The 11,846-nt window shown below is 37.7% G+C and overlaps 1 protein-coding gene across 1 annotated transcript; it reads left to right on the top strand.

Annotated features, from left to right (window-relative positions):
- Positions 1–4,216: 4,216 nt before the first annotated feature.
- On the top strand, positions 4,217–11,094 carry prf1.9 (perforin 1.9; the record flags this gene model as incomplete). Its single annotated transcript, XM_079810674.1, has 8 exons — positions 4,217–4,746; positions 5,031–5,169; positions 5,287–5,504; positions 5,610–6,482; positions 8,444–9,001; positions 9,108–9,246; positions 9,360–9,577; positions 10,083–11,094. 8 exons carry the CDS (start codon positions 4,217–4,219, stop codon positions 10,951–10,953), a joined length of 3,546 nt encoding a protein of 1,181 aa, XP_079666800.1. The 3' UTR covers positions 10,954–11,094.
- Between the last annotated feature and the right edge of the window lie 752 nt (positions 11,095–11,846).

An 11,846-nucleotide genomic window follows, 5' to 3' on the forward strand; every position in this document is an offset into this window, starting at 1 on the left:
AGAGAATATAGATATAGTTTAAACCAATTAATCTCCATTACAATATGGACAGTGACACTCCCCTTACTGTTTTAATTGGTCTGAACGCTGCTGTGAACAGAGAGTGTACAGGGCCTACTCTGTAAAATGGATCCAGATTTAGAGGCAAACCCTTTAACCTCTGGACTATGCCACTAAATATATTGATAACACAGGATATAGTTCATTCGTATACATAAATATTTAAACTGAACACAAAAAAACTTTTCACATTATTACATTATTGTTATGACATTAGAAAAAAATAATCATCTATTTTCTATATTGAGTTTCCATGGTAGGCTATACACACAAAAAAATAACAAGCCAAAAATAATAGTAAATATGTTAATATTTTGATGTCCTTACTAAGCTGGACACTATTTTGATGGTGTCGGGGGCAATTGTACCACCCCATGACAAGCTACCCTGCTACCTAGAAACAATAAAGCTAATGTTTGACAAAGATATCAAATGTTAGACAAGAGAATGGTCATGAAAACAAGATAGATTTAAATTCATAGACATGAATGTTTAAGACAGTATGCGGAAAATACTGTAGATGAGAAACATTACTTTCATGCCTCAAAAATGAGTTTTTGGGACCCACTTTATATTAGGTGGCCTTCTATGTACTAACATTTTAATTAATCATTTGATACAATGCACTTATTGTGTACATACATGTTTTTACATTGTACTTACATTTAAAAAAAAATACCTGCTTGTAATTAAATTACATTTGTAATTACACAGTTGACACTTCCCTTACACCTAACCCTACCCTTAAACTTACCCATACCACCACACCTGTCCCTAACCCTACCCGTATCCCACCTCAATATCAGCAATGGTGTTTTGCAACACAATATAAACACAGTAAGTATATTGTACTTATTTTTTGATGTAAGTACACAGTACTTAAGGCCACCTAATATAAAGTGGGGCCAGTTTTTGTAGAAAAACTTTACCAAGTATCACTCAGCAGCTTGTCCTTTGGCAGGCAGAGAGTGATCTCCACTGAGCACATGCAAAATGAGTTTCATGGTTCTGTCTCGTTTCTGATTGGTGTAATTTGAGATGTTACAATTGCCCCCGGTCTCCCCCATACATACATTCCACGACACAGCACACTCGTATTATTTACACACATTTTTGTGTGGACTCTAACTGAAGATGCACAGAAGTCTTATTTGTTTGGAACAACATAAGGGAGTGTTTAATGAAAGAACTTTCATTTTTAGGTGAATTAACCCTTTAAAATTTCCATTAAACACTGTCAATAAAGCGCAATGAACACGAGTCTATACCAATAATAGCTTTATTGGAATTTAGACTTCGCTGGGATGCCAGCAGCCATGTGAGGACATAACAACGCTGTGACATAAAATAATGGCAAATAAATGTTTTTTTTTAAATAAATTCTTTTAAACAAACAATTCACAGAAATGAGTCGAACGTCCCATCGCTAAGAGCAAGTGTAGAGCAAATAATTACACGTGTGGAGCTCTGAAAACCCCTGTCTAAAACTTGAGCACACTAACTATAAATAGGGGTGGGCAGATGGAATTTTGACATTCATGAATGGCTATTGATTTGTGGTGCATCTTTAGAGTGGAAACCATACTTTCTCCGACTTCATTATGCATAAAAGTTTATTTGTGGATAAAAGATTCAATGTTAATCTATGTCAATGTTGCTTAAGTTGTAGCCTACTAAGTTTACTTAAATTGTTTAATTGCACGTTTATTTTAGCAATAAGGCCCTGCAATAATGTGCATGCAGGACAAAACCTTTTCAAATCTTTAGTATTTTTAGTATCTAATGCAACACAATGTTCACCGATTTTAGTGCTGTTCTCTCTCTGGCCATTTTAGAGATCTAAAAAGGCCTATGTAAAAAAAATATATTAAAAAATTCACACATTCAAGCTGAACACACACCACATGAGAATCAAAAATTTCCAACCACTAGGTGAAAAGCTGTTGTTTATGAGTCATGAAGCCCACCCAGACCAAACCATGCAGACCACAGGCAAAGGATAAGCTTATTTATAAATGTAAGTGTGTGTATTTTACAAACATCTTAATCTACATATGCCTGTGCTTAAATCTAAAAACAAAACAGGTTATTAAAAAAGTGAAAAAAAAACTGTTAAATTACCTAAGATATAAAATTGCCATTTATATTTATTTAAACTTCAGCATCCCAAAAAACATGCAAGATGCATGAACTTACTATTTGCATTGTTTGCAGATCTCAACCAGCAGGTCAAATGTCAATGTTTAGTGTTTGATTTGGATGAGCTCATACTTTTTGGTTGTTAAAATTTGCATATTATTATGTGTCTGTTTCTGGCAATTGAAAAAGATATTAATTAAACCACATCATTCTGTCAAGCAACACCTTTTCACACGTTCCAACAGTTTACACACTTATTCTCCTCACATGATGAGTCAGTGACCATAAGTGTGAATGTTCTCATGTCTGTTCAGTTGTTGGACATATTGGACATGTTTTTTTTGTGGTATAAATATGAGCACAGCACAGGTACCTCTTAGTCTGCATGCGGGACGCTCTCAGATTATATTACAAAGACCTTCTAGGTAAGTGAAAACGAGCCTAAACTTACTTCAATGTGAATGAGCTATTTTTTGATACTGACCTCTCCAGTTAAAAAAAAAAAGTTTTGATCATAATGATGAAGCTCTAACAGTGTTTTTGATTCTGCATGGTAACAATGTCATAGTGAAAGTCGATATCATATTGGCAAGCAATAAAAAATCTAATGCTAAAATCTTGAATGTCTATACAGTGGCATGAAAAAGTATGTGAACCGCTTGCAGAATCTGTGAAAATGGGAATAATTTTAACTAAATAAGAGGGATCATATAAAATGCATGGTATTTTTTATTTAGTCCTCTCCTGAATAAGATATTTTACATAAAAAATGTTTACATATAGTCCACAAGACAAAAAAAATAGCTGAATTTATTAAAATAACCCTGATAAAAAGTTTCTGAACCATTGATTCTCAGTGCTGTGTGTCGTTCCCTGGATGACCCACGGCTGTTTTTTTGTTTTGTGATGGTTGTTCACAAGTCCCTTGTTTGTCCTGAGCAGTTAAACTGCCCAATGTTCTTCAGAAAAATCCTCCAGGTCCTGCACATTCTTCAGTTTTCCAGCCTCCACCCTCTCCAGCAATGACTGTATGATTTTAAGATCCATATTTTCACATTGAGGACAATTGAGGGACTCAAACACAACTACTAAAAAAGGTTCAAACATTCACTGATGCTCCAGAAGGAAACACAATGCATTAAGAGCCGGGGGTGAAAACTTTTGAACAGGATGAAGATGTCCAAATTTTTCTTATTTTGTTTAAATATAATTTTTTTTTCATTTAGTACTGCCCTTCAGAAGCAACAGAAGATAATTTAAGTTAATTAATAAGTTTCCCAGAAGACAAATTAAGTACAATTTACCTTGATTATCAAATTCAATAGGTTTTCACCCCCCGGCTCTTAATGCATTGTGTTTCCTTCTGGAGCATCAGTGAATGTTTGAACCTTTTTTAGTAGTTGTGTTTGAGTCCCTCAATTGTCCTCAGTGTGAAAATATGGATCTTAAAATCATACAGTCATTGCTGGAGAGGGTTCAAATATGAAAAAGAGGCTGGAAAACTGAAGAATGTGCAGGACCTGGAGGATTTTTCTGAAGAACATTGGGCAGTTTAACTGCTCAGGACAAACAAGGGACTCGTGAAGAACCATCACAAAACAAAAAAAACAGCCGTGGATCATCCAGGGAACGACACACAGCACTGAGAATCAATGGTTCAGAAACTTTTTATCAGGGTTATTTGAATAAATTCAGCAATTTTTTTGTCTTGTGGACTATATGTAAACATTTTTTATGTAAAATATCTTATTCAGGACAGTACTAAATAAAAAATAACATGCATTTTATATGATCCCTTTTATTTAGTTAAAATTATTCCCATTTTCATAGATTCTGCAAGCGGTATACTTTTTCATGCCACTGTATATAACAGATACCCTGATTTTATATGAATGTATTGTAAGCAAATAGCAACAATGAGGTTAACAATATTAATATGCTCTAATAATCTGTGAATTTCTTCATCCTTTTATTTATCTACATCACAGCAGGATAATATCACACACCCAAATTTGCAATGATTCCTCTAGCTATCCTGTGGTCTGGGCTTTTTCTGCACCTTCCTCCTCCAACCAGCCCAGCTTGCTTTCTGGGTAAAGCAGCAGAGTGTCAGAGTGCGGATTTTGCACCAGGATCTGACTTGGCTGGGGAGGGTTTCGACATAACTAAGATGCAACGCCTGGGGACTTTTGTCATCGACATGAGTAAGTGGGAGCTCAAGAACAACACGTGTAATCTGTGCAAAAACCCATTCATGCAGGACAAGAAGCAGAAGCTCCCGGTGTCTGTGGTTTTCTGGACGGCCACCCAAAAGTGCAGCAGGTCATTATCCAGCTCGGTTTATGAGTCCAGCGAGTCCCTGATCAGTTCCAGCACTTCCTCCATAGAGAACAACTGGAAAGTCGGCCTGGAAATAGGCAACGTGTTGAATAAGATGTCACTGATGTTGGCTGGAACTAACTCCAGACTTGCCGAGTATTCAATGACGAAGACCAAAAAGGACAAGTTCAGCTTCATCAAGCAGTCTGCGTCCTGTGGATACTACAGGTAAGACTTAATAGGTCACACTTTATATTAGGTGTCTTTAACTACTACAGCTACTATGTACTTCAAAAACGATGTGAAAAAATATAAATAAAATAAACCAGCAAGTTACACAATAAGTGATTTGTATCAAATTATTAATTTAAATCTTAATACATAGTAGTTACAAACACGTAATATAAATTGGGACCACTTATATATAGGTCAGTTGTTGTGACGAGCATCATGGTTTATTGTTGGCTGTATGTAGATTTTAATGCGCAGCAAATATAAACTATTGTCTTCAGCTACAGGATTGCCAGCCGATCTCCTTTACATCGGGAACTAAACCACGAATTCACAAACCTTCCAGAGACATATGACAACCAAACAAAAGAAAGCTACTTGTCACTTGTTGAAAAGTTTGGCACGCATTACATTGTCCAGGTACATCCAAAGAAATATCAATGCTTATACATACTGCATGGTATGTTTTTATTTTTACACTTGCGCACTATTGCTCTCCATCTATCACACATCCGTTACTGTTTTGTGTTTGTAAAGGTGAAACTGGGTGGAACTGTGCAATCTGTGACCAGTGTCAAACAATGCATGGCTACTCTACAGGACGTCAGTATGGATGAGGTCAAAACATGTCTGGACGTCGAGGCATCTGCAAGTGTAAAGGGGAGGATCAGTGTAGACACAGCATACAATCACTGTAAACAGACCCAAGACAAAAAATTGAGCACGCACAGTTTTGTTAACAGTTTTAGTGACAGGTTTGTATTATAATGTAATATAATTAATACAATATAATATATAATTATAATACAATATAATAGGGGAGGGGGTTCACATTTAATTTTTTCCCCTTTTTTTACAAGGTTGACTGAAATCACTGGTGGCCACACTCAAGACACTGCGCTTCTCTTCTCAGCCAGCAATGACCCTGGTGCTTACAATCAGTGGCTCTCCTCAGTGCCAGAAAAACCAGATGTGATTTCCTTTTCACTGAAGCCCCTCCATATGTTGCTGCCAGTCAAGGACCCCAAATATGAGCAATTGCGCAGAGCCATTCGTGACTACATACTGCAGAGGGCCCTTTGGAGGAAATGCTCCTCACCTTGCAAGGCTGGTATTGTAACTAACCCCAAGGAACCTTGTGTGTGCAGCTGTCATAACAACCCTGCTGTAAAAGCAAACTGCTGCCCCGCACAGCGCGGACTTGCTCAAATTACTGTAACTGTGACAAAGGCGACAGGTCTATGGGGAGATTACTTCTCGCAGACTGATGGGTATGTCAAGGTCCTGAGAAATCAAAAGGTCTTTCTAGGGGAGACGCCGGTGATTTGGAAACAAAACTCACCAACCTGGAACTGGAAGTTTGATCTCGGCAGCTTCGTTCTCTCTCAGTTCGGGGGCCTGAGACTCGAGGTGTGGGATAGAGACAACAAGTGGGACGATGACCTCCTGGGGGCGTGCAACATACAACTGGCAGCTGGCGTAAAAAGCAACTTCTGTTCACTCAACCATGGTTTGCTGTACTACAACACGGCTGTAACTTGTGCTCCTAGTTTAGCTGGCCCCTTATGCACAGATTACGTTGGCTCTCCAATGTCTTCCCATCTGGAGAAGATGTACGTGTCACGACATGCCCGGCCCATCCCGAAAGACGCGCTGATGAAAATGGGGGTGCTTTTGGATGAGCGCCGCTTTCAATTCAGTCAGAGTGATCCTAAAAGAAAAACTCAGACTCTGTGAAAGCTTAAAATAATGCTTAATATATAATAATGCTTAATAAATAATAACATTTTAAATATAATTTTAATCATTAGATTTTAAAAAATACACTCTAAAAAATGCTGGGTTAAAAACAACCCAAGTTGGGTTGAAAAACCCAGCGATTGGGTTGTTTTAAGCAAACATTTAATCCAACCGCTGGGTTAAAACGACCCATTCACTGGGTTAAAACAACCCAATTGCTGGGTTAAAACAACCCAATTGCCGGGTTTGTCCATTTTCAACCCAACTTGGGTTGTTTTTAACCCAGCATTTTTTAGAGTATACAAATTTGTGTTTTGCTTCTCAGCATTTGCATTTTATAATTGGCATTAATTGACATTTTCTTTGTTTTCTTTATGTTATTCAGATCTTTGATACTGATTGATATGTCTGTTTAAAATGTGATGGTCTCCCAACAGATATTCTATTGACAAGAAGTAACTTCGCAAGTAAAAGTCTACTTATTCTGCTTATCCTAACTGTAACCTTAACCTAACAGTCAACTAATACTCTGAGTTCATTAGTTGACATGTAATTGAAAAGTTACTTCTAGTTAGTAGAATGTCGAAAGTAGACTATTAAAATAAAGTGCAACCTTCTTCACTCTATATTTTCAGATTTTTTACTTGCATGCTAATTTGTGTGTCTAATAAAGCAATAATGAAAACTTAAAAAGTGATTCTTCTGAAGTGATTCATGTCTTGCATGGTTTTTTGGTTGCTGAACTGTGAAAAGCGTGTAGGAAGGTAGGTTTAATACCACAAGAGGAACTACGTGACTAACATTAGCACTAAAGCACATTTAACATTTAGTAAAGTTTTGATCTGACTAATTTTGTGTTACGGTCAGTGTCTACATGCTCCATGTTTTAACAATGCACAGGTCATTGTGTGAATGAATGCTCACATGTTCCAATGACATGTTGTCTAGGCCCCCATTTCACCACAGAACGCATTCAGCTCTACAGTGGCTATTTGAGACCGCATAATTCCTCTGAACTAAAAAAGCATATCCTCACTTACCCACGACAGATGAGTGTGTCTTTTTTTTTAATTGGTTGCACATAACGGTAAAGCCCACCCACAAGCATAGGTTTATATGTCGCACAACCCCTCTCACACATTACACACAAACGCCCGTCAGACAAAACAGAGTAGCTGAAGGTAAGAAGAGACTTTTACATCACCTTTAAAAGAACATAGTGCTTTTTCTTGCTGGTTAAGCTTGTTATGCCTATGATGTAATGCAAAAGAAATAAGCAACTATAATGTGTTCTTTTTTTTTATATTATTCCTTCTGATCCCTGTAGGCAAGATCCACTAAATTGTCTCAAAAATTTCATAATCTTAACTACTACACAATATGATTACCCTTTTTCATCCACAACCCGCTGTTATTAAAAAACCTGAAGCATAAGGCATCCATCCTGACAGTCCTGTTAATATTACAACATTAGTTATGTTTTAGAGAGTACAGTTTATAATTCATGTTTTATTTACTTCAGAAGTGTTAGTTAAACTCTACAATTCCATTTGGTGGTGATAATTAAGTTTAATCTCAATATTAATTTTATTACATTACATGAATATATATATATATATAAACTATATTCATTTAAAAAAAAATATATAGTCTATTTGATATAGTCTTATGTTTTTAGACTATATCAAAGTATTACCCTGCTCTCCTGATGCTAGTGGTGATTCACAATTGATTTCTAATGACACATAATAGGAAGAGATAAGATACATTTTGAAGAGAGGAGGTTTTTTTTTTACTTTATATTTTATTAATGTAAAAAGTAATTGTCTTTATAATAATTGTGAATTTTGAGTGGGTGGGTTTAAATCTGTCATTTTACTCAACACTGAATGTATAATTTTATATTGCCTTGTGAAGTTCCAATAAAAAGGGATAACTTTCATTTTTTTCATAGGAAAGAAGACTATCCATACACCTTTATCTCAACCCATTTTACAGAGATGTGGGCTGGGCTTGTTATTTACCTCTTTCTGCCCATCGTGCAGTCATGCACTAAAGGTAAGCCGAATGAATGCGCAGAAGCAAACTTCGCCCCTGGGTCCAACCTTGCCGGAGAAGGATACGATGTAACCAAGATGCAGCGCAAGGGAGCCTTTGTCATTAACACGGATGTCTGGAGGCGGAAGGATAAATCATGCACTCTTTGCAAGAACCCCTACATGGACGGGGCAAAGCAAAAGCTTCCTATATCTGTGGTGGACTGGAGACCCAGCCAAAAGTGCAGCATAAAAATATCAAGTTCCCTGTACCAGTCCAGTGAGGAACTGGTCAGCGCCAGCGCCTCCTCTATAGAGAATAACTGGGGTGCAACTTTGGGGATAGATATTGGCCAAAATACAGCCTCACTCATTGTGGCTGGAACTAAATCAAAGCTTGCAGAGTACTCGATGGAGAAGACCAAAAAGGACAAGTTCAATTTCGCCAGTCAAACTATTTCTTGTGCCTTTTACAGGTGTGATATATTGGGTTTCACTGATTCATGCCTTCCTTGACTATTGAATACTTTATAGATTATTCTTCTATCGCCTGTAATGTGAGGTTTCAATGTCTACCTACAGCTACCGGGTCTCCAACAAGCCTGTTCTCCATCCCGAGTTCAAGCGCTCTGTGAAGGAGCTTCCCAAGACATACAATCTTGATTTCAAACCGCGTTTCTACAAGTTTATTAACATCTATGGAACCCATTACATCACTAAGGTAATTTTGGTTTCACCCAACTTGTGTTGCTTCAAAATGCTTCAACAGTAAAACATAATTCAAGTCAAATCCTTTATTAGAAGTGCATAGATTAAATGTTTTGATTTTCCCAGGTAACTCTTGGTGGAAGCGTCCAGTCTGTGACCAGTATCAGACAGTGTGAGGCGGCTCTACAGGGCCTAAGTGCGGATGAAGTGAAGATATGCTTGGACGTGGAGGCAAATGCCAACGTTCGTGGCAAAGTAGATATGAAAGCAGAATCTAAGCACTGCAGTGAAGACAAGGACAAAACAGAGCACAAAAGCAGCTTCTCCAGCCGCTTTAATGACAGGTGGGTTAAAATGAGGCCGCACTATGTTTTGTAGTTAGTAGCTTATAATGCATATATTGTCCTTGCTCGTTCAAACCAACAGTAGTGATGCACAATGTATTGGTACCATATCGCATCTTATATTTAGATTAGCTGTTATCTAACACTCACTTAGTTAACCTTAAAAAACACTAATTTAACAACACCGTTATGTAATTATCAGATCTGCAAAATTACAAATAAAAGAAGAAAACTTCAAAAAGAAGTAAAAAAGTTTAAGCATATACTCACTTAATTTTGATACATTTATCAGAAAACCAGACTTACTATGTAATTTTGCTTCTCAATATATCTTGATTTTTATAATGTTTAGATATTTGTAGTGAAAAACAAGACAAAAATACAGAGTAAGAAATTCCCTTTTTGCAGTGAACATCAAAAATAATTACTAGACAGAATTTGAATAGGCCTATTGGTGCATCCCTAATTAGCAGATCCCAAATTATCATTGTTTTTCCATTCAAAGGCTGACAGATGTCACTGGAGGTCACACCACAGAGCCCGAGCTCCTTTTCTCTGGAGGAAAAGACCCGGCAGCTTACAAAGAATGGCTTGCATCCCTTCCGCAAAACCCAGATGTGATTTCTTACTCTCTGGAGTCGCTACACGAGCTGATCCCCACCAAAGATCCAGTGCGCAAGCATTTGCGCCAAGCCATCCATGACTACATTTTGGAAAAGTCCCTCTGGAGGAACTGCACAGATGCTTGCAAGGATGGCGTCAAAACCAACCCAAACAATCCATGTGCCTGCACTTGTCGCAACAATCCGGGGGTCACTCCAGATTGCTGCCCATCCAAGCGTGGACTTTCTCGGGTAAAGGTCACAATCGTGAAGGCTGAAGGTCTGTGGGGTGACCAAACCACAGCGACAGATGGATACGTTAAAGTGTTCGACAAACATAACCTGCAGGTCGGGCGCACCGATATGATCACGAATAACAACTCACCCTACTGGGGGAGGACCTTTGACCTGGGTGATGTTGTCCTGGCAGGGAATGACAAGGTGAGACTGGAGGTGTGGGATGAAGATAGTAAATGGGATGATGATTTGCTGGGAACCTGTGAAGTACCCATAAAAGCAGGTCAGAATGACAATTTCTGCAATTTAAATCACGGTGTGCTGTTCTACAAAACAGAAGTGACATGCGCCCCAAGTTTGTCTGGCCCCGATTGCGCAAAGTATGTGGGTTCTCCCATGAACTTTCAACTGGAGAAGGTATATGTGTCTCGAAATGCACGACCTGTGCCAGCAGAAATGCTAATGAGCAAGGGAGTGCTTCTGGACAGACTTTACGTTTATCAAAAGGCAAATTACAGTGCTAAAACTATTTTGTAGCAAGTTTTGGCTTTGGATCTGATTATGCGACTATTCGAAATACAACCTGATTTGTTCTTGTATATATCACTATTAGAGAGACATACGTAATATAATTTAATATTTCTCCATTTTAGAGACCATGCGCAATACATATTTATTATCTGCTTGCTTTATTGCAGTATTTCCATGCTTGCACTTTTCAAAAACACATCATATACATTGTAACTGTACTGTGTTATTATGCTCTTTCAGTCTGCACACTGTATTATTTATCATCATTTTTTATGTTTATCGAAAGTAGCATGATTTCATAACCTACACTATGACAATTATTCATTTTATTGTGTATGCAAATATTCGTAATGCTCTGTGTCATTAAAAGCTCAAAAGGCTACGCATCATCTGCTTTGAGTTGTATTTGTTTAGCTTTTTCTGACCATCTGCTTTGTTTAAAGGGATAGTTCACCCAGAAACAAAAAGTGTGTCACCATATACACACCTTGACTTTCTTTCTTCTGCAAGGCGCACAAAGATCATTTGAAGAAGGTTTTGAACTGTTTTTGTCCATACAATGAAAATAAATGGGGTCCAAAACAATACAGGACCCCACTGACGTTTATTATACAGGCCAAAAAAGCACCGAGAGATTTGGGGGAAAAAGTGAAACGGGTTTGGAATGAGTGACATGAGTGCGAGTAAATGATGACAGAATCGTTATTTTTCTCGCTTAAACAACGGCTCTGATTCGTCTTTTTTCTTACGTGGTGTCTCACCAGTGTGTCACAGGATGCTTGTTGTGTGGTTTTCCTGTAGACGGATGAGAATTGAGAGCAGTATGTACACCCATATGAGAGCTCACAAGATTATCATTATGTTATACTCTGTCGCTTTGAGCCATTACATAATGTTTA

This window comes from Gobio gobio (assembly GCF_949357685.1).
Source record: "Gobio gobio genome assembly, chromosome: 1".
Lineage (NCBI taxonomy): Eukaryota > Metazoa > Chordata > Actinopteri > Cypriniformes > Gobionidae > Gobio > Gobio gobio.